General features: G+C 39.5%; 1 protein-coding gene across 2 annotated transcripts in view; it reads left to right on the plus strand.

The window, feature by feature from the left end:
- Nucleotides 1-24,561, plus strand: part of GRIA3 (glutamate ionotropic receptor AMPA type subunit 3) — a gene marked incomplete at both ends in the record, with an annotated part of 145,998 nt that overhangs the window by 50,858 nt on the left and 70,579 nt on the right. For both annotated transcript variants that reach the window (XM_080624695.1, XM_080624694.1), the window contains one exon: nucleotides 14,792-14,979. In XM_080624695.1, coding sequence (XP_080480821.1) covers nucleotides 14,792-14,979 — 188 coding nt within the window. The remainder of the gene's footprint in view (nucleotides 1-14,791; nucleotides 14,980-24,561) is intronic.

Here is a 24,561-nt window from a genome sequence, read left to right on the forward strand (position 1 = left end):
GAGGCTATTGACAATAGGTTCTACCCAGACACAAGAACCATCAGACAAGAAGCAGTCAGGTTTGCTTGCTGTCATATTTCTTGCATGGTACTTACCAGACAGTCAGCCTAATCTCTTTTTGTCTTGTCTCATACGGAAGATGGATAGTGCTGTGGCACCACAGGAGTCAAATGAGGCCACGGTACAGTTACATCTTCTAGTGGTGAGAGTGTTTTTGCGGATAGAGTAGATGAACCTAGACAATATCTAATGTTGAGGCTGTCTTATCTCTTAGCCCTGATAGCATGTATTGTTCATTCTTACACTAGTCCTTACAAATACTAGGATAGCAATCCCATTAAAGCTGATGAGACCTTTTCCTTTGTTGTATTGAGTTTTCAAAGCAAAAAAACGTAACCATCAGGATAAAGGCTCCAAAATCCATTAAGCTAAATAACAAAAAATTCCACTGCCAGGAAAGCAAACCTTTCTGTACTCCTTGTGGAGGATTAGGAAGTTGGTGTCTCTTCTATCAGCCATGGCTCAGATAATAAAGGACCACTGCATACTATTGGATTCTAGCAACCAGCTCTGCCACAGTGTTACAAGGAGAAGGGACCCCTTCCAGAACTCTGATCTTTTTGATGAAGTCAGATTGCAAGGTAATTCCATCCTTTTCGTTCTGCAGTTAATATAAATATGTAGTTGAAAAGGCAAGCCTTGATACATTGGAGTCTTCTTTTGTAATGATGCCTGGAAGAGACTTTAGGCACGAATTGTACTTGTTTCATTAATTGGGTTGTTGCATTCAGCTTCTTTTAGTTGCTTTGACAATGCCTAGTGGAGCTTCTACCTTCTGTGGGCAAGGTTACAATCATGGTGCCTCAGTTTCACTGCGATAGTAGCTCTGTTAAAACCATCACATTTGCTGACCATTCAACAAAAATCATTCTGTTTGTGACAGAACGAGCAAGCCAGAAAAGAATTACATGGCCTCTGGCCGAAAGGAAAAAAAAAAGGCACCATAGCAATATTTCGTCTTTTAAGATGCATCCCTTTTTTTTCCTTGGGATTCTTTCCAAGGAAATGAAGTGTATTAACCATGTGACTATTGGGAGAAAGAACATTTGTGATAGCCTTTCAGCAGCACATCATTGAGGTCAGTATGTGTATGTCAGGTACAGGTGGTGCAATTGTATTTGCTCTTCAGTGTAGAGGGATGCAGCCTGTATAGCCAGCAAAGTAAGGGAAAGATGGCTTCTACCACATTCCACCTGTGTTTGGAACAACTGCTTCAATGCAGTCTGAGTGCTGCCACATCAGAGGCTTCATCTCCCACCTTTCTTTGTTCTGCTAATGCTATTCCGGAATTCGGGGAAAGAAGCCCAAATTTTTGTCTTTAGATGCCAAGATGAAAATTAGTTAGTCTTTGAAAGACAGCTGCTGGTGCAAAAGCTCACTGGGAATTACCAATCCCATGGTACCACAGTGTTAAGGGTGGATCCAGTGTGTGTGTGAAGATCGTGCTCAATATTGTTGTTCTGAGAAACTATGTGAAGGATGCAGGAAATGAAGCTTCAGTAGGGAATGAAAACTTTCTCTCATTGCCAATAATGAATGTTTATTTCAGAGAAAAATCAAGTAAGAAAACACAAATGTCTGATAGTGAGGAAAAGCTTTCCTGTGCCATACAAGATATTCAGCTCCATTCAAAATCCCTAGAAAAATCAGTGGGACATCTGTCTAGTGTATTAGAATTTCCCATGTTGCTTAAATCTCATGTCTGTTTGCCATGAACTGATCTCTGTGACTCCTAAGAGATTATAATTTGGATTCAAATTTATCCTTTCTTCTTTGGCCATAGATGCACAGTGTAGACCTTTTAAAACAGGGACAAAACTTTTGCTGCTTTAAAAGAGGAATCAGTGAAGTGATGGAACATGCTCCAAACAGCAAGAAAATCTGGCATTGAGAGCTAAACCTCAGCGAAAGCTATTAAGTGTGGCAGTACAGTTAGATTGTGATTCTTGACCTCTTGATGTGCTGTAGTATATTGCACAATCATAATAACCCAGTGTTTAAAGAATACATTTTATAAATGCACTTGGTTTTGGTTTTGGTTTTTTTTTTTTTTCCTCAGAAACAACAATAATAGAACTTACTGCTCTAAAAAGAAAGATGTTGGCTTGGTATTTCACTGCAGGGGGAGGTTAGTTTTTATTGAGTACAATCAGAGGAGACCAGCTCCCTAGAGAAAGCACAGGCATTATATTTTGAGCCTAGAACATCTGTACATTAATAGTAAGATTAGATGGAATTTTTTTATCGAAGTCAATTCCAGTTCCTCACAGGCGTGACCGACCTGGTTTTCCCTTGCTTTCCATACCTGCACAGCGATAACTACACTGGCAGAAAGTGTTAAAATAGAGAAATCTTACTTAGGTTACTTGGGGGGACAAAAATAAGACTAAACAAGTGCTACTCTACTGAAAGAGGGCAATAGTGGAGTGAGACCTTTTTATTTTGAAGTATTGATTTCCACAGAATACTTGAAACCTTTCAACTCCATATACCGGGGACCTCCCTTGGTTTATGAAATGTTTCTCTGCCTGAACGACTACAGTAATGGCAAACTGAGTGATCAGAACTATCAGTGCTTGTACTCCTAGCTCTGTGTACCATCCACTGTATAGTTTCTCCTTCAGGTTAGCTAACACCGAACTTTATGCATATTTTATCATTGTAGTTTGCTAACCATACAATCAGATTTGGGAGGCTTTGGAGTTGTGGAGGAGTAGCCATGCATCAGTATAATATCAAAACAAATGGAATAGAAGAGTTCCTTTGTTTCACTAAATATTAGATTGAATATTCAAACAGCATATAAACATTTTAAATAATAGTATTTAAAATGGCAGCATAATCGGGTGCAAACCCCAACATAATTTGAATACTGAGGCTGAGTGATCTCAGGGATGTGTTTGTTACAGCTTCCTAATTTTACAAAACAACTCTGAGAAAACATTAAGAACGAGTTAGTTTGAAACTATGAAAACAAGGAGTTTGCAGTTTACATGCAACCCCTTCCTTTTGTAACAGGTATTCTACCACTTTGCAACCTTGGAGGGGAATTTTGTATCTCCCTTTTCTTCTTCAAGTGAAAACTTGATAGTCTGTCTCAGATACGTGTACATCCCATTTAGTCAGGCAGTCCTTATCTGTGCACTTGTTGAACATGTTGCAATGAAATAACTAATTAACAGTGTATTCTGTAGAGAATTCTGTGCCACTTTTAAGCAGGCCACAAAGTACATATTCTGAGAATCACCTATTTTCACAAGTGATTTCCAAAGACACACAGGACAGGTCTTTCAGCAGTATTTTGGGTTTCAACATACACATAGTCACATTGTGAAAAGCACCTCATGGGATCTGTGCCTAGCTGCCATTTAAGTCAGTGGAGTGCAGGTATCCCACCTGCTGAGGCTCTTCAGCATCTGCGTCTTAATTGCCTTTGAAAGCCTACTCCTACCCTCCTACCCAGTCACTTTTGAAAATGAAAGACGCATACCTCTGAAAATTTTATGTATGAAAAGATTTTATCTATTTTACTGTGAAGTGAGCCCATTTCTGAGAGGATCATACACAAAAGTATTAGCCATTTTAAATGCTTCTGTTACTACCATATCTAGATCATTTAACAGAATCATTACCATGTGCATATGCAAGAACAAGATTTTTTTGTTGTTGTTGTTAATGTTATTGATAATATAAAACTAAGAAACACAATTTTATGTGTTCTGTGATTTTGCTGTGTATTCATGGACATGTATGGGTGTATAGTCCGGCAGCAGTTAACAAAGATCCAGTGGCCATTAGTTCTTGAAGGTTGCATAACCTTATATTGATGCCATTCTGTGTTCATGGTAATCCAGAAGAATATGCTTCCATTATGCTAATTCTGGGACAAATTTTGAGGGTATGTGACTGTCTATCAGCAGGTCCTTTATGTGCAGGACCAGTTTTTGCCCAAGGTGGTCAAATATGGTAAGGTTGAGCTTCTCCTGAAATCGCCTTTGAAGTCATATAGGTTACTCCTTCACTCTCGTTTCTCATGCTTGTATTTCTAAACCATCAATTATCGAAGCAGTAAATTAGACAAACTCCGATGATGCTTAGGAAATGATACTTTTTTTAGGTGGGTTTTTGTTTGGTTGGTTGGTTTGGTTTTTTTGAACAAAATTGCTCTGTCTTCCTGTGCAAAAAATTAATGGGTTTGCATCATGGGAAGAGGGAGGGGGAATAAAATCCATGGGAAAAATGTCCTGGAAGGGGGACTTTTCTAGTCACAAACCCTCTTGGATGCTGTAGAAAAGTCTGGATTTGAAGCTCAACCCTTGCTGGTGTGTGTAGCCAACTCCAGGAAAGCTCTCCTGCCCTTCCCCAACTGAGCACAATGAAACTTGGAGATGAAACCGGAGCTAAACTTCTGAATTACATTCCTGTCTCTGCTTAGTGCATATTTATGCTGAAATGTCTGCACAGTACTATATAATCGAGCCTTGTGTTTCATTTGGGCTGCCTTCCTGAGCTAAATCAGGAATAGCATATGCAGTAACTGACCACAGATGCTTAAACCTGGTTGGTTTGGGTTTGGTTTTTTTCCCGTCTAATGGTACTAGGTTTAGTATGGGATGTCTCTGCCCATGGCAGGGGGGTTCGAACTAGGTGACCTTAAGGTCCTTGCCAACCCTAACTATTCTATGATTCTATGATTCTATATAGAAGTTGCGAAATAGAAAGCAGCAGCCAAAAAATATCCTGTGTGTTAACAGAGAAGGGATAGCTAATGCTAAAATTCATAATGTTTTTTGATACAATGAAAGTGACCTCTAATATTCAAATAGGTTTATAAGGTTGAATAATAAAAACAAGACATTGTTTCCCCTTTAGTCTCCTTCAATAGCAGGTAAAGACCCAGGTTGCTCCAAGCCCCTTTCAACCTGGCATTAAACACTGCCAAGGATGGGGCAGCCACAGCTTCTCTGGGCAACCTGTGCCAGAGCTTCAACACCCTTACAGTATATATATTCTTCCTAATATTTAATCTAAATCTACCCTCATTCCCCCTTGTCCAACTCAGGTACAGGACCATGCACTTGACCTTGTTGACCTTCATGAGGTTCGCATGGGCCCACCTCTCCAATGGCATCCTTTCCCTCCAGCATATTGACTGCACCACTATATATACACTATATATATATACACTGTATATACACCATGGTATAGGTATATAGGTAATAGTGCTATTTAAAAGCTCCTTGTTACTAGCCATTGGCAGAAGAAAAAGGCAGAAATAGCCAACTGAGTGACTAAAAAGAAGCACACATGCAGACTCGAGTATAGATCCATAAATTATCATTTATATTATCATAAAAACTCATTTAAATTTCAAAATATTTTTTAAATTGGTACTCACCCTTTGATTGCTATATTTTTTTTAGTATTCTGAATAAATAAAAGGAAATTAACTTATAGGTTGAAACATAAGACACATTCCAGCTGCAAGGGCAATTAAAATGCTGGATACCAAAGGGTGAGATGTTGATGAAGAGAGACTTTGAAAGGCTGATAGCATCTGTTAATGAAAATTCTCGCAGGCAAAAGATTTGTTTGCTCAGGTAGTCTGAGAAACAAAAAGTGTAGATAAAGGTTAAGGAGAGGAATAAATCTTTTTCTAACATGACTGACTGAAGGTCAGATAGAAAGAATAATTTTACTATGTTTGAGGGCATTCAACTAGCATATTCTTTTTTACAAGACATTTATCTGAGGTGAATTCAGGGTCTTTTTGTGATGAATATGTATATCAAGTCATGCTCCGATTACCATAATCTCCTGTGATTGTTTCTTCAAAGGAATAATATTTAAGATTTTTTAGACTCAGCAGTTCCAGACATGTTTTCATGAGAAGGCAGTCAGCAATACTCTCGCATGCTCAAGCTAAAAACCCTATACATATCATGGCAAAGAATTAACTTGTGTTATCAATAATTTTAAGGTTGCAGCACACATTAAAATTACATTTTTAGCTCTTTAGATGAACACAGTGATATGTGAGGCCAAGTTTTTGCTACTTTCAAAATCCTGTGCTGTTGATAAGAGTCTAGATTTCCTTTTCCCAGAGCATTTCCTGCCTACAACAGAATAAATCCACTAATACGCGCTTTTGGCTAAAAAAAAAAAAAAAAAAATAAAAAAAAAAATAAAATGGTTATTTAAGCTTAAAAAAGACTTCATTTCTATTTCCTTTCTAAGATGATAATTCCACGCAATACTTTCCTGTTTAATTCTATTTGTAATCATATCACAATTGTGCAGCTTTACCTGGAATAATAAATAATGCTCTCCATCAGTATCCCAGTTCACTGGCAGCTAGGCAACTATCCAGCTTAGTCTGGCAAATAAGATAGGAGGAAAATGTATTCTGAGATACCATACTGATGTTTTTACTATATCATTTCAGCGGCTAGCTGTTTGTCGGCAGTATAGGAATCTTTAATATATGCTCAACTATGTTACTGCTTGAAATAAATCTAGATAGGAATCAGGAGAACCTGACTTTGAAAATTGGCTGTATTACTCATTCTCTGTCTAGGATAGGTCAAATAATTCTTTTATTCTACGACAAATTTATTATTTGCCTATTTCATATGGGAATGTTGATAATAAATCTGTTAATTTTCAGTGCTTTGAGCATTTAGAGTTGTTAGCATGATTAATGTCTTTGAAAGGATTTTCTGAAAGCTGAATCACACTAAAGCATCCTGTGTGATGTGCCCTGCTTTGTATTAAGTGTAGATGGCTCTGGGGGAGATACAGACCCAGGTAGGATGTACTTCTGAAACAATGAAGCTAGGCTCCAATGTGTCATTAAGGCAGAGGTACACCAGGAGTTTTGCAGGCCTGTGGAAAAGAGGAAGAAAATCCGTTATCAGTGCCACCAGGAAGGCCAGCATTAATGTTATATACAGGACCAGACCTTTTGTTTCTGAAATGAAGACTGTGTTCTTACACCACCTCGCTTAGACCAGCCACAGTCAAGCCTCGAGAAAGGTGGTTCAACAGCTTGGCTCATCCCTGAGAAGCAGCGCACTGCTCCATTATTTATCAGGTGGCTTTTCAGTTCCTGTTTTTCTTCTGATAAGCCAAATATATCTCCTCAAAGTCAGTATTGTCACCAAAAGATGAGTTAAATTTTCCACGTCCTGTAGGATCTGCACATGCTCTGACTTTGGTTGTTATAAACTTTCCCTTCAAGAACTAGCTTCACATGGAATGTTCTACAGTTGTTTTGCAGACAAGTTAGATTTTCTTTTTCAGCCTGATAATTGCTAACTCTGTGATTCCTAATTAGAATCTTTTTGCTGAGATAAATATGTAAACACAATTAGATATGTATTTTTAACGTGCAGTAATTAGCCTCATCAGTTGAGTGCTAGTCAACACATTGGGATTTTTGTTCTCCTTTAGTTTTTCAATTGCAGGTAAAGATTGTGAGTAATACCTACATGTTGATGCCTTGCACAACTTCATTCTTTTATGTATTTTCTTCCCTTGGTTTCCACATGTTGCAAACAGAAAAATGACATGGCATCTTTCTCTTTCAACTACGAAGAGAAACTGTGAGTCTTCCAAATATGCCTGAATTTAGAACAGCCTGGGGCCAAAGGATCTTACTTAGAACTCACTATGGTCAATTTTATGGCATGTAACATTAGGAGGATTATGGCTGGCATATTTTCTGTGCACGGTGGCTAGCTTTAATTTCTTCAGTAACCAGTGAACAGGAGTAGTTAATTAGAAAACCTACCTCTGATGGTCTGAAGGAAGTGGTTGTTAATACCTGTGTATCTTGGTTTGTTCTTTTTTACCAAAAGAAATTACTATTCAGATTATATCATTCAAATGCTCTTCAGCAGTATGCTGGTCTCTTGCAAGCAGCAGGGCTTGGTGTGGACTCCTTCTAGCTTGCTCCACACAAGAGGCAGTATGTGAGGCTGCAAAACAGTGTGGTCATGGGATAGAAGTGCTCAGAAGTGAATAGAAGGGAAAAAGTCTGCTACAGAAGGCTGCATCCAGCAAAGCTATGATATTGTACTACAGTTATGGTGTTACTTTCCCAATAGAAGGAGGATGCAGAGCTGTGCTCAGCAAATGGTTTATTTTAATTTTGCTGATGTCACTTACAGCATATCCTTGCTGGAGAATTCAGGGCACTCAGGGAAATCGGTGTTGGGCAGGAATATCGTTGGAATTGAACTTAGTGGATTTGCATCCCACTGTATGTGTAACTGCATATGCTTACTGAATAGTTTTAGGTTTTCAGCTCTGCTGGGCAGACTGGACGTAGTGTAGAGCTTCACAGATGAAATCTCTCTATACTTAAGCAGTTTAATTTTATTTTTTTTTCAATTCAGATCTCCTAAAGGCTGGAAGTTGGTTATTTTTAATATTAATGTAGTTTTATAGTTTTGCCATTTGCATGTAACAAAGTTTTCCCCTTGGGAGGGCTCTCCACTACTCCTAGGCCCATATCTCCCAGATCTCAGCATTCCCTGGTGACAGAATGCCCTCACTACTACCTCTGTCAGCTTTCTGATAGCATCAGTATCAAGAGTTCTTAATAATGAGTACACAGAGGATACCCTACAGCCCATGCCCACTGGACAACAAAATGCTTTTCACCTTCTGTCACTTCTCAGAATACATTATTCCTTTCTCTGATTTTCTGTGCTAATTCTTCTGCCTTCTCTGCACAATTGTTTACCTGTTTTATTTTCCTCAAGCAGAACATACTCTGGTTTTAAAGTGTTCTCATCTCATCTCTTTTGTTACCTGTCTGCATCCAGAAGCTATAATCAGACAATTGTTATTCCCTTGGAAATTATTTAAATAAATATTTGCATAGCAAAGCTGAAACTAGAACACAGCTTTTTTGATAAACTTTGGATCACATTGTTGTATTGAGGTATACCTATCTGTCCTACACTTGCCCACATAATTGTGAAAGTCATATGAGTAAGTCTCTTTACGGAAGTGACAGCATTGCTTTACAGCATCCTTATGTCTGCCCTTGATTATTGTACTCTTTGATCTCTTACTACATTACTCATTTTACACTAGCACAGCTTCATTCAGAAACACTGGAGTTGCACTGACGTAAAACTTGAGTAAAATGAGGGGTGAGTTAGATGCAAGGTTGTTATGAAAGACCAGATCAAGGTGAAATGCATACAGAAAGAGCCATTTAAAAAAGAGAAAAAAGGTATTTTACTTGTATTCATCAGATCTGAATTCCTGCGTATTTAGCTGTGTCCCATCCTGAGCAAATGTGGACTACACAGTTCCTGTAAATATTTCCTCAGAGCCAGGCAAGCTCGTGTTTACTCAACAAAGCTGATATACCTATTTGTATAGATCTCTCTGTTTATGGAGACAGGTTGCAATAATGTAATATATGTGCAGGGGAAACTAGAGGTTTACTGAATAGAAAAAGCAGAAAAAAAACCCTAACATTGGAGTGTGTTTATTACGTGGCCTGGAAGGTTGTCCATTACCAGAACAGTAGAGTGTAACACTTTACGTGCTGGTTACCACATAGATGTGATCAGGTCAGGAACAGATAGAATGCAGTTATTTTATTTTAATTTAATAATTCGAACTTACAAGTGTTAGACTGATAGAGCACTCCAGTGTACTCGTCACCTGCTGCATCTGTTACTGGTGATTAATGTAGTAACTTGTTCCTTACTTCTTCCCTTACTATAAAATTGTTAAGCAGACATAAGTGATGTAAAGCATACTTGCCTGACATGTTTGGATTTTGAACGATGGGGAGTGTAGTGTTTTGGGTTGGCTAGTTGTTTTTTACTCATGTTGATTTGTTTGCTAGTCTCAATGCCAAACACACAGAATATCCAAGAATTTCTGAACTTGAGACCTCTGGTACGCTTGAAATGTAAGCTGGCATTGTAGAATTTGCATTTGTCTTGGGAAAGCGCTTGCTGTGATGCCTCCTTTTGGTGAGTTCATTGTGCCCTTGTCAAACACAGCTCCTCACTTAAATCCCAGAAGTTCACTCATAGGCCAAAAGCTTTGTTCTTCATGTCGTGTCCCAAAAGCATAGCTCAAAACACAAGTATTCAGATTAGAGCTGATGTTCATTCAGCCTGCACAAGCATGCTGCGTTCCAAGAAAATATACCCCTCAATGATCTTTGGCACTCAGCAAGGCAAAAGAAAGAGGGACTTCAAGGAAATGCTATTTCTTTTCTAATAGGAGGCTGCGGTCCAAAATCTTATCAGGAACATTCAGGAAAAGGGAGATTTACATAGGTGGTAATTTTTTGTCAGTAAGTACTTTGGTGCGAGTTCTAAGGGCTCATGTGATGCTACAGATGTTTCACTGTGGTCATTTACTCATGACACATTAATGATTGCTGTTACTTAAACAAGAGTAAGTTCAGTGATGTAGTACATAGAATTTCATATGGCTGAAAACACTGCTCGGATGCATTTTGCTTACATGGGTGTGGGAAAGGTTTCATGAGCTTTCATAGATGCAAAAGACTGCAATATCCTCTTCACCTGTGTTAGTAGGGTCAGTTGAGAGATGCTTGTATCAAAGGGATGATCTGAAAGACTGAGGTACAGGCTTTGCTTCCCTGGCAGAAGTAGGAAGATAACTGTGTGAATTGTGTCTTTGTCTAGCTGCAGGGAGGGCTGCCTAGAATGTAATTCTGTCTGGGTTGTTTAAAGTACAGAGACAGCATGGCAACAAATTACATTTTCCCTGCTTTGAGGGAAATTTTTACTGAATATGTTCCTTCTTTGCAAGCTTCAGTCAGCAAATCTCAAAATACTTGCTTCAGCTCTCTGAGAGGTGACCTGGGCACTTGTTTTGTTCTAGTTTTATTACTATATCTGCCTCCAGCCCAGTCATTTTGCAGACTGTTCAGAATGAGGGTAAGGTCTTTTAAGTCATCAATATCTCAAGAATAAGCCAGACAATGACACTTTTGAATGTTAAGGCTGGGATTGTCTCTGCTTTTAGTCTGTGCAGATCGAATTGTCTTGTGAGATTGCATTCAGAGATCACAGGAGCAACCCCTTCCCAGTAGTTGGCTAAAAGGGACCATATCGTAATATGGGTCTGTGGCATGACCTGGCAAGTATGGACATCACCATCATGTGACCAGACATATCCGTAAATCAGTTACACCAACATGTTAATAACAGTGCAGTGAAGGGATGTGATGCCATCAGATGAGCTAGCCTCAGAAGCAGTGCTCCCAGGAAAATGCATGCCTTCCGTCCTGCTGCTTTTTCACATCCAAGGTATGACTAAAACAAAAGAGGTAAAAAGATCAGATTGGGGTCTGAATGAATTTTTCCTGTGGTCTGTATTTGCATTACTGACTATAGAATGAGCAACCTTTGAATTTTAGTAGTGGTGTTATGAACCTGGTTTTGGATGATCATATTGCTGTTATCTTCTGGGAGGATGTCAGTTTTTCGTGCCATATCTAATATTTTTTGGCTTTATCGAGTAGTATAAACTAGCAACAGTATTAATGAAAGTGTTTTGCACAGACCTGTGGTGAATTACCAGTCTTTTAATCTTTAGAACTGATGTAGACCATAGAAAGACTACAAGATAGAGATAGTTGCCATAGCTGGCTGGCTTCCTTTAGGGTGAATGGGGTGAGAGGCACCCAGGAGAATTCAGCGTATCCAGGCTGCTCTGGGGCAAGCATCTCCTGTAGAGCTTTTGCACAGTGTGTTTACTGGGGGATAGGGAATGGAAAAGCTCCATGTGAAGGTCTGGTCACTGACGTGCATAGAATAGAGAAAATAATGCCCTCATTCCTTACTTAGGCAGTGCCTCCGAACTGTCACAGCTTGCATTGTTATGCTAAGGAGAAAGAAAAATGCACATTTGAAGATAAAATGGTCCTTTTATTTAAACAATCACGCTACTTATATAACAGCTCTCTTAATGGTAGAGTACATCTGGAGCCTGGAACATGTTGTTTACAGAAACACCACATAATGGGTAGCGATGTAAAAGGTGGTAAATGGGCTGAAGGCAGTAGGCATGGAGAGAGCTCGGAGATTGGGAACAGGGAACACGTGTTTGCAAAAATGAGAGGATGCTGCTTTCCTGCAAGCAGAAGTATTGAACCATGCTTTTGTAAAGCAAGGGGAATGGGCTTTGTAAATGTTGTCAGAGGGCTGGCGTAATGAGCAGGAAGGGCAAATGCTACTTCTCAAAGTGAGGATGGGAGGGAGTGAGCCCAAGAGAGGTGAGCTGGCATGGCACAGTGACCATAGGGAGGATTCCAAGACCTGGCAAAGGTAGAGGAGACTGTGACTGTAAAGACTTGGTGTGACAAGGAGAAGCAGGAGGTAGAGAAGACAGAGATGCTGAAGCTCTGGAACTTTTTCACAATAAGATAACTGTAATTGTATTTTCATGTCTAAGAGAAAGGCTGCTGAGTAACTTTGCCCTGCTCTTTCTTGAAATGGCAACTGCTAATGCACATACATGCAAAAACATACACGCTCACACCCACACAAACGTGCAATTGCACAGAATTAGGAAAATTGCCCAGCTTTCTTCTGAGATATTCAAGGTTTGACAAAGTGAGCCCTGACTCAAACAGTTAACTGAAGCCAGGTACATGGCAGTCAACCGATGGCATCTGCTCTCCAGCATGTGTCTTTTCACTCTTTCCCCAAGGCAATTCAGAAGTTTTGTATGTGATATTAGCATAAAGCAGAGCTACAGATTTTTTTGAAGTGTCATTTTTTAAATTATGTTGCACCATTTTGTTCAATTTGAAGTGAAAAAAATAGACTCATGGAGTGTTTTCTATTGTTTACAGCAAGCTCGAGGTTCATGCTTAGACAATATATGAATGATGAAACAAAGTTGTAAATATTCATTACTTAGTGGAATCATATTTTTTTAAAAGCACATCTTTGTACACAAAGCATTTCTAAGTCCCCATTAGTGGTGTTTATGTTCCCACATCAGAATTCCTTGTTTGTAGTGAAACAAGTATCTTAGGCTTAGATCTTCCTCCTACATGTAATGGGATCACAGTGCTGTCATAGGCATCACAGCCATTTTTGTAAAATATGATGTTAAGGAAGACTGAGTTCATATGTAAATGCCTCTCTTTCAATAGTCTCAGGGGAAAGAGGATGCCAAAAAGAATTCCCAACCAGCATGTGTATTAATTGTCACCACCTTTCATGGGATAGTAAAGTGCATTTATACAAAGACAAGCATTAAGAATCAAGGAGGCTGCACAGGTAAAGTGAGGGCATTTGAGTAAGACTTAAGGAAGTCACATGGTAAATTGTAATAATCTAATTGCAATCTAGAAAATCACGTTTGTTCCTTGTTTGTGTCTGTAATGAGGTAATGATGCAGCTCCTCTGACTTCAGACAGCCACTACGGATTTACAGCAGGCTACGGAAGATCACAGTGCGGCACAGTTCTCAGTTACATATACCTCTACAATGATATCCAAGTTCAGAGTAGCTATAGGTATAATTTGAAGCAGTGACCATGCTGTTCCTCTGTAGCTCAAACTTCTTTCAGTTTCAGAAGTGTAGGGTCTAGTTATCAAAAAGCAGGATTGTTGATCCTGTATGTTTATGTGTTTGTGCACTTTTAAAATCTGGCTATGGATAAGAAATCCACGGTATGACTAAATGATTGGATTGAAAGTTTTGCAAATAAATTATATGGACAGAAGCACAGTGCACACTGATGCTTCTGATGAAAGAAACTCCGCTGGAAACCACTGTGTGTGCTTGAACTAGATAACCTCTGTCTTGGATTGGCATCCACCCAGACTTGAAACAATTAGAACTATGAAAAAATTCTAATTTCCTGAATCAAAATAGGTAATTCACCAAATTTCCAGATAATAAAGGGATGCAAATCAATGTCTGATGACTCCTACCTAGCATGACTTGAAATCACCGTTCTCAGTTCCACCACCTTTCACTTAGGGACTTGAGTTCTGTCTGCATGGCTGTTCACAAGAAATGAAAAGCTGTTTGCTTTTATGATTTCCCACTGTGCAGTCTTTGGTTATTCTGTGTGGCTTTTCTCCTCTGTTGAGGCTGCTAAATGAGTTGGTATTACCTTAACGAAAGCATTCAAAGTGTGCTTAATGCTGCTAGACTCCATATTTAAAAACATCTTTTGAAATCAAGGTTGGTATCAGTAAAATATTCTCCTGTGGTTTGTGGCTCAATAGCCAGTGCAGTGACTTAATTGGCATTCTTGAGCAGTGCTTGGATCTCTGCCAGTTAATGACCCATTGCTGCAGTCTGCACGGGCAAATTACTCCTTCTGTCCAGCGCTTCAAGCTGATGGTTTTTTGCCCAAGTAATGGCTGCAGGCTCCTATTCTCAGCTGGCACGATCCCCAGCATGACTATAAACATCCCTAAGAGGATCATAATATGATATATTGGACAGATTCTGATACGCCTCACAGCAATATACCGCCAAGCAATTCTGCTGAAGTCAGTGACTTTGGCAGTGGCATAGCTGAAAGAAGAAACTGGTCCCTCCACTGTTTCTTTCTCAAGTAGTGAAGCATTTGCAGGCTGTTAGCTAGTCTGTGTCCCTTTGGATGATGCAAGTTTTTGTGAACCTTTTGTCAAACATTCAAAACCGATTTTATTCTGTTTATAAACAGTTGCACTGTCTCTTCCTCCTGCAGGGTTTTCCATTCTTCAGGCGATTATGGAAGCAGCAGTACAAAACAACTGGCAAGTGACAGCCAGATCTGTAGGAAGCATAAAAGATGTTCAAGAGTTCAGAAGAATTATAGAGGAGATGGACAGACGGCAAGAAAAAAGATACTTAATTGACTGTGAAGTAGACAGAATCAACACCATTTTGGAACAGGTATATGCCTTTTACAAATTGTAATCTCTCTGTGACAGATAACGTTAATGTTTCCAGAACTGTCTATTTCTAAAGATTAATTAAATATCCATTGAGATGTGAGTCTCAACAACTGGCCAGTTACCTAATGAAATTAAAATGCCTCAGTGATGCTCGTAGTTGATGGCAGCACTTACATGTAGCCTACCAGGAAATGCCTCTGTGATATTTCTTCCCAAATGTTAATAATGAATTATTTTTAAGTAGGTTAAGAACCTAAAACCTCATCTGCCAGAATAACATTACTGACATCAGGGCTACTTGTCGGAATTGCAAGACAGGTGCAGTTTGTTAAGGGGAACATGAAACCAGAAATAAAAAGCCAGTGAAGTAGTTTTGAATCATCTTAGAGAATTCCCAAATGGAAATATTTGTAATGAAAAATTCAGGTGGCAGTCCAAATGACTCATTAGCACTTTTTGGTAGGTAAAGCCATTCCCTCTGCACAGCCGTGCTGTTGATAGGCTTAAATTGTGGATGATAGAGTCTAAATATTTTTACTGGGGAAGATGTAAGTTTGGGTGACTGTTTTGCTATTGCATGACCTTCCAAGTGTTTGCTTTGCCCCAGAGGAATGGCCGTAATCTTTGGTATGACTTAAGTTTCTACAGGGAAGGTCAGTAATGGTGGACCCCGTGCTGATAGCTGAACAATTAACCGGTTTTCAGCTTTTCCTTCCTTTTCCTCTGCTTACCTTGTTATCTTCTCACAAAGTGGGTAAAAAAATCCTCACAAATATGTGTGGTACTTAAATCCATCCAACCAGTTTGCTCCAGGGAATGGCGAGTTGTCTTCTCTCTAGCCAACTGTGTTTGCTGATAGCGTACCATTGAGGGGCAAGATAACTCTGGATTTGCATATTTCAAATCTAGCATTTTATTGCAGTTTTATTGCAGTTTCGAAAGTCAAATCAGTGCTTTGTGTGGAGTCTAGAAAATCTGCTCAGCTAAGAGACGGTAGCATCTGAGCATCTTAACAGCGTGCTGACTGCTCAACTGCAGGTGTCTTTGAAGAGTTTTTCCACAGTGAGCAAAGGGAAGCCAAGATACTCTACCTGTTATGGCAGAGTACTGACAGAGAGACTCTGTCCCACTGGGGGTTGGCATAGGCTGCCTCAGCCCAGCTGCCTTTCCTTTTCTTTCTCTTTTTTTGGCTTCCTCAGGAGTATATCTTCAAATGTTCAACCCTCCCATCACCTTCTGGGAGTGATGCCTACATCCAGAGAGGGGGTTTATTGTAGGGATGAGTGGCCCCTGCCATTTCATTTTCTCAGGGACAACAGCAGCATTTTTGCCAGTGACTCTGTATTGCAGAAGCTTGAATAGGACTTATTCAAGAACAAAAGTCATAGCAGAAATAAACAGACTGTAAACCACTAAACAGTCTACACACGTGCTGAGTTTGCTATCAGACTTTTGGGCTCTTGGCCAGGCTGTTCAGCAAGCTTGTCAGTTCTTTACTCCAGAAACTGCGTATTGTGGCTTTGTGTTAGTGCTTGGATTAAATACGAGTGACCTCTTCTCCTGTGTCAGGCTGGTCAGTATGTGCAGCTCTCTTCCTTCGATGCGTTTTTCAACCAGTTCAAGTCAGGGTGTACCTCTCTTCCAAAAGTGTAGGCTTATCTAAAGACAGTTACGCATCTGAGGATTTTTTTCAGAGCCTCCAGATCCTGCTGGAATATTCTGTACCTTCCTCTAGTGACATACAGATATGCAAGTCAGTGACCTTGAGTATTCCATATGCCTTTAGCACCTGGCACATCTGTATGTCCCTATGTTTCCAGGATCTGAAACCTGTCATATGAAGTATTTTTCTTCTCAGGGCTGGCTGATACCTAGGAAGGGTTCTGTCCCAGCTGTCTCCCCCGGTATGTAGATGTAAGGAAGGGGAGAGAGGACACCTCAGCTCCTATGCTGTGTGGGTTGCCTGTTTTGTGCCAGGTTTCAGTCAGCGGCACATCTGGTTTCATTTCGCTTCCAGAGAATCTTGTAGTGAGCCCTACATTGTGCCCTAGAGGTGTATACCCTGCCCAAATTACCTCTGGCCCTGCCTCTTCAGCTGCAGAGTAGGGGCAAACAGAGAGATTAATATCCATTCTGTAAGTTACCATCTGTTTATTCATTTGCCCTATAGTTCTATAACCACTGCGCATGTGGATCCATATCCCTCTTTGCACAACAAGACTATAGCCAATTTTATCATCTAGTGGCCTTTCAAGCATACAGATAGCAACACTTATGTCATGCAAAATTCATAAGTTCCCCACACTTCTTTTCCCTTGATGCTAAAATATTCCAGTATTTCTTCACAGATAGATATAAAATTTTGTTCTTATAAACAGAACATTTTCTTCTGAGAGCTAACAGTAGGCTTTAGCTTGTTCAACCATGTATTTAGAGACATGTTCTTGATTTAAGAAATATGTTTTTCTTATTCCCAAGATAACAAGTCGTATTTCGGAATAGAGTGGCTTTATGTCCATTTAGAAGAAAATCTCCTGAGGGAAAATAAGGAAGAAGAAACTCCATTCAGGATCAGAATGGTGAAACTTCACAAAAGACCTGATTTATTCCAGTCTGTATGTTTTTGTCAAAAGGACAGTATCTTTAAACATAGTCATAAAGGTTAGGCTCCAAGGCAATGTCTGTTTTGAGAGGAGGCATCTCACAAAGCAGAACCAATGTTACAGTAGAGAATGCAGTCCCCAAAGTTTTACAGTGACAGTCAAACTGTCAAAGACTTCAGGTAAAGCATCCATAACATTAAGAAGGGTAATCTGATTGTTTGAACTCTGTCCAGTGCAAGCACTATGACTTGACCTTTGAGTCTAAAATGTTGAGATTAGGAAGATGGTCTGCAGGTTTTCAGTGCAGCTACAGCTGCATCCATCTGCAGAACTGTTCAGATCTCAGAGGAGTGAGCTCACAGCACAACAGCTTTCACATTTGAAGTGTCATAAGAATAAATGCAAAACTGCAGTATTTGGTTGACCAATAGTCAGTAAAAGCAACAAGAAGGAAAAATGTAAGTGAAAAAATCAACACTGCTTTCCTGTAAGCTTCCTGGTTTATGTGTTCCATTATGAACAGTCTGGTGTGGGTTTGCCTGTGTTCTCTTTAGCAATTAAAAATACAACTGCCTATAAACACAGTGAGACACTTGAAGGAGGAACAGAGCTTATGGCTAGCTTCAGCTTCTGCTTTGCTTATGAACTCCGGTGATGCCATGTCCTCTGAAGGTACTGTCCTGCATGGAGCACAGCCTACAGGGCAGTGTGCCCTTACTGTGTTCTCCAGGGCTTAGGGACACTGCCACGTCACACTCCGATTTTATCCTGTGTGTGGAGCTGTGCAGAGCAGAGGCTCCAAGAGAGTATCAGATATGTAAATGTTGTATAATGTCACTCAGAAACTGGTACAGTTCATTTGTACGTTTCCAGTGAACTAGAAACTTAAAATTTAGGACATTTTTTCATTAGGTGCCCATGAGTATTATTGAAACCGGGATCTAAAGCAGAATGAAAGGTCACTTGTTCCCTTCGCATCCAGAGAGTTTCAGCAGTTCACAGGTCTGTACAGGCGTGTAGGAAAGAAAGGGGAATTACTTAGGTCAGTCACCCTCAGGACCATAGCTAGCAGAAGGTAAGTAAGAAATAGGCATATGTCAAAAGTAACAGCTGTTACCTGCCTAAAGGTTACCTGCCTTAAAGCTCCTATCAGCTGTAAAGCTAATAAAGGGCTGGAGATGGATTGCTAAAGCAGAGAAAAGTAACATCTTGGGTTGTTCTGCCCCACATATAGCACATTTCACACATACCTGAGGAGAGAGTTTCTAGCTTGTAAATAGTAATGTCTCTCCAAAGCCTTCACGCAGACTTCTTAAAGCAAGGCAGGTTCCAAATGACAGGAATTTAACAGAGTAATAGTAATCCTGCAGAATGACTGAGGTAATGGCACAGAAAGCTTGAAAGTGTTCAGGGGACATCACAGCACGGTTTTAAATGCATCTGATCTGCAATAATAATAATTAATACAAAATGTCTCACCGTAAGTGTGCAAGCTGGTGTATGTGAAAGGCTGCTGCCAAGCAACTCTGTTTTCCTATGCTAGAGGTATATGAATCTGAAGTCACCGTTAGAGGTTTTATTTTTCTGTGATAGTAGTAATTACTCATTTTATGTTCTGTGGTAATTCCTGAGCTGCAATGCACACACCAATGCACACACATGCATCTGCTTTTAGTATTTTTGTATTTTTACCACAACATTTGTAGTACGCTTTTTATGCAGTTACAGGCGTATTTATATGGCAACCTCTGCACTGCCATTAAATGCAAAAAGAACCAAAATCTTTTCTCATTTAAACTGTTGCAAGTATAAAGTCGACCATTATCTTGGAGATAATATTTAAATTGATGCCACTGTGCTCACAGAGATTGTATTTGCATTGAACTTCAGTTAATGGTAGCTGTAAAAGCACAATTTGCTGTGAAGTTCGCCCTTCTTTGCATCTTTTCAGTGCGCAGAAGTTATGTGTGTGTCTTTGCCCTTAGAAAGCCCTGTGAGGGTCCCACTTGTTATTTACCCTGTGTCCACATCGTATGAGCTGCTTCTGCAGCTGGCACTAATTGTCCTTGCTGACAGTGTCAGGAGAACAGTTGAGCCTGAAGGCCACCATTTGCGATAGCCTCTTGCTCCCGCATTTGATGTACTTTGGAAGCAAATGTACACACTGATCTTCTCATGCCATACCTGGACCATGGGAGAGGATTTGGTCCTTCATTAGCTGTACTGGTGTTTTTCAAAGACAACATTCAGAAGTCTTTTAGAGTATTTGAGGGAAAGGGAGAGCTGGCTAGAATTTGCTCAATGTGTGATCTCTTGAGGCTTTTGTCCCACTGTATTTGTCTGTCTCCCCATCCCTAACAGCTCTGGGAATCTTTGTCACCTCTTCTAAGCCTGTGGCTGATTTTAAACTCCCTCACTCACACACATCTCTTCCAGGTTTTAAAAATCAGTGTTGTATAGAAGTTGCTTTGTTACAGTCCTAGCAGTTAATGTGGTTCTTTCTTCTCTATGTAAAGGATAAACCCTTTCATCTTAGCAGACATTACCTTAATTTCTGCATCTGTCTCTCAAATAGTTTAATGCTTGAAACTGTGCTTCTAACCAAAGGCTTTCCTTAATTAGTTTCCAAGGCAACCATCTTGGCAACAATTCAGATGAACCAACTGCAGGGAGAGGAAGGAAACACACTATCAAAATGAATAGTAATAGCACAATACCACTGTGCGAACAGGCGTTGTACATCACCAGAGACAGCATGATAGTTCTGCTATCTCATAAGTTCATTTACAAGGGAAGAATTCCTAACTCAGTAAAAGAAAAACTGCACAAGAGCGTATGTCTTTTTTCACAGCTGACTAAACCAGGATTAATGGCTTTGGTGCGGTATGAATCACAGGTCCGGGGAAGGAAGAGAACCACTGGTGCTTTTCAGGGCCCTTCATACGCCAAGGTGTTCCCAAGTGCATTTCATAGAGCACTGTTACACTGCAGTTCAAATAGGAAGAGTTTTGGAGTGGGGACCCCCCACTGGGCTTTTCTAGGGCAGTAGTAAGACATTAGCAACTGACAGCTACAGCCTTGCAGGGGGAAGTACCTAAATATGAGGTCACTAGATGTGATCCAGAGGTACAGTGCATTTGTTCTGACTACAGATGGTTTTGGAGCAGGCCATAATATGGCAAAATACCACCCCAGTCCAAATCACTCTCTGCTTGTAATTACACATTTATACATTTTTACAATCTCTTATCCCGCCTTAATAGAATTGTAGAATCACAGAAGGATTTAGGTTGTAAGGGACCTTCAAGATCATCTTGTTCCAACCCCCCTGCCTTCATTCCGTTGCAATTCTTCTGGCCTCTGTAGAGCAGATTAAAGGTATCAGGGACAGCTTGGGCTAAATTTATGAAAATTAGGTCCTATAAGTTACCAACTAAACCTCAACACAAACTCCTCCCACAGTATTGAACCAGTAGGATGGAAACCAGCATAACAGTTTTAGAGGAAGTTAATGCTCCCAGGCTTAAAAAAAAGCCCATGTTACTCAATTAATTTGTGTTATACCGTGGATATGCATGTGTAGGTATAACGGTGTATGTACCACTGGAAGCTCATTCTTCTAAAACGTGTAGTGAATAAAATAATTGACAATATGCATAAACCCTTAAAACTACCCTGAGTATCTTCTATCCTGGGAGAACGCATGTAAAGAATCAGAAAAGAAAAATATTGCTGTAACTTTATTACCTCATATGAGTAAAATGGCCTCCCCTGCTGCATAGACCAAGTCTAGTAAAAATAAATTAGCTCTTTGTAATCTTTTTCAGTTCATGGTTTATGCACCAAGTTATACAGGGAATATTGCAGAGTGCTGTTTATAGTGAAGCAGAATAAACCCTTCAAACTCCTCTAAAGCATTGAAAAGAGCAAATTGAATGTAATTCTAGGCACAGTAAAATTCCATTTATAATAAAAAAATATAAGAAAAAGTAACCTCGATTTTCCTAGCTGAGGTTGCACTGATTTTTTTTTTTTTCCCCCTTAATTTTATAGAGCACTTAAAAAGGAAAGGAAACGCTCAAAAAGGAAAAAAAAAAAAAGAATGGCTCCTATTCAGTATTTTTTGGTCTGCTTGAAGGCAGTGCTCTGCAGTACAAAACCCCTTCCAAAAGATTCTCATGTGAGCATTGGGACTGAATTACTGCGACACTTCTGGGTTATATCCAAATAATAGTTTGAAGTGATCCTGACGTGCAGTAATGGTTTATATAAGCAGAATTCTGTTTCCAAGGACTCTTGTTCAATTCCAGGGAATAATAGTGGGATTTTACTCTGACCTGCTGATGGGAGATATGGAGAAAATGGAAAATGTCTGTATTTTTAAAATGAAAACTCTGTGCCTCAGTTTACCTAATTTCTTCCTCTCTTCTCCCACTGGATGTGGATGCTTTTATATTTTGAGCAGCTAAGACTAAAGGAGTTTCATTTACCCTGTGAGATATGAGAAGAAGAAATGAGCATGTTTTATGTTTGTCTGTGATTCCATGAGTGTACTCTTAGGAATGTACAATGTACAGTTTCATGGTATTGAAAACCAAAAGGGACAGTTAAATACCATCTCCTGTGTCACAGGCAAATGATGCAAAGGTCACTAAAGAACTGCTTGTTAGTGATGTGGATATAACTTCAAGCTGCATGACAGTGCTGAAGCATATGTGCCAGCTGCAGAAGGTTTGGAAAACCAAGATTAAATGTAAGATTCCTATTATCAATAGTTTGTGTGAAAGTGACTGTAACTGTTGTGAAACTTAGCAAAGGATGCTAGTCTGGAAGTCAGTATTGATAGTACTGATTTTGCTATACCTGATGGGGACTTGTATGTCTACAATGGGAGCATCCACAGCTGCCAAGAAACAAAGAGGCAGTATAAGTGAAGAGAGCGTATATGAAGTTGGAAATGAGGATGTTGCTGTGTGATGAGACCATGTTACATGGGCTAGGAGCTGGATGCATTGTAGATTGAAGGAAATTTAACAATGAATGTTGCTAGGGAAAGGCAGTCAACTCTGACAAGGTGCAAGTTTCTGAGCTAAGAAGAATTGACTAAGAAATACTGGTGTCTTTTGAAAAGGTGGTTGCATGTCAGTGAAAAAACGTGATGGTTACTGAGAAGCTTATCCACGTGAGCAGCTAACATAAATTCCTGTTCTTTTGGGCTCTCTAGAGTATCAGGGCAGAGATAGCAATGGTACCTATTTGCTCTTGGGTTAGCAAAACCTCATGTCTCTGCTCCAAGGTGGTAAATTGAGGCTTACATAGCAGAGGATGTATTTCCAGAGGGCCTTGACTAATGAACAAGAGTGGACCTTGATGGGATCAGATGCAAAATAGATGAAGTACTATAGAATTTGTGAGAAGCCATTGAAAGACAGAATACAATGAAGATCTTTCTCTGTGTACCTTTTCTATGAGCTAATACAAATTTCAGTGTCCCTGCACTCTTTGGAAGATCCATGTGGAGAAACTGGAGTTGCAAAGTCCCAAATTACCAAATCAGTTATCTTCAAAGAAGTTATTCAAGCTTTGATGATGACAGTGCATCAAAAAGCTTCAAACCCAAGTAATTTTTGAACACCGTACCAACAATTTGTGTCAGATCAGAGAACATAACCCAAGTCCCTTGATGTCGTGATTGCTGGCCTTCTGGTAGTGTCTGACCTGAAAAGTGTTATAGTCAAGAAAGAAGGAGGAAGACAGAACACTGAACCAGTAGATTTAGAAGATGAAACCAATGAAGAGAGTACTGTAGTGTGGTTTGTCAGTGTTGAATTAAAGCAATTCTGGTACTCAACACAGAAAGCTTACTGTGATTCGAAATTTCCTGTACACATTTGGTTTTTCTGGTTGTTTCTGTGAGATCTGAAGTCTCTGTATGAAATTTCAGGTGAGTTTTGAACTTAAAAGATTTCACAGAGGCTTGACAAAGTACTGGAACCTCTTGAAATAGCCTTGGATGTAAAATCACTCCATTATGAATATTTTTCAAGGGAGGAAGTTCTCGAAGAATATACTAGAGCTGTGTAGACAATTAAAATATAATCTTCTGCCTAAAATGCCTTATGTGTGAAATCACCACTACATAGTAATACATTTAATGAAGTCATTTACTTCCTGTAAATACAACTGCAAAAATTCCTCCAGAACACCACTGGATTGTTACTTTATTAATCTCACTCAAGAAGCTGAAGTATTCACTAGTTAAAAATATCTACAACACATCTCTTCAAGGAAGCTCTATGGGAACAGGTATCTTCTCTTGAGAATATCTTGGCAACATAAGGGGCAAAGTCTTGGCAATTTTGGGTATCCCTTTCATATGCTACAAAGAATTTGCTGTGATTGTAAAAACCCGCCATATCTGATTGTGTTTTTAGTGAAATAGCTTCAAGTGATGAAGGGTAGCATAAGTTTTGATTGATTTTCACTTGAAGGTCTTTGTATTGAAGGACATGACTTGTGAAGAGAAGTGCAGTCCTGAGTCATATAACTCTGTTCTCATCTGTCTAAACAAAGAAGAGATTTTGATATAAAGTTTATTTAGTGAACTGTGTTTGGCTTAAAGAGTAAATAATTGTGATTAGGAAAGTCAGTTAAAAGGGATCATAAAGCTCTTCATCTCAGTGTTCTCTAGGGTCTGATGTTTTGCAGCAGAATATGTCCTTTAACAATAACTGTGCCAACAGATTAGCTAATCTGACAGTATTGCTAAGTCACAGCAAGGGAAAAGAATTTAGGAAAATAGTTTCAGGACACAGAAAAACTTTGTCATCACTCTGAAGGAAATTAGGAGGAAGTGTCATGCCCTCAGGACCTATGTTGCAGCTTGTAATTTTTTTTTTAAAGTAATTTCTAAAGTAACCTTTCATGCACACATTAAATGTGTATTCCACTTCACAGTCTTCAATCTGCAAATGTCA

The sequence above is a fragment of the Psittacula echo genome, assembly GCF_963264785.1.
Source record: "Psittacula echo genome assembly, chromosome: 8".
Lineage (NCBI taxonomy): Eukaryota > Metazoa > Chordata > Aves > Psittaciformes > Psittacidae > Psittacula > Psittacula echo.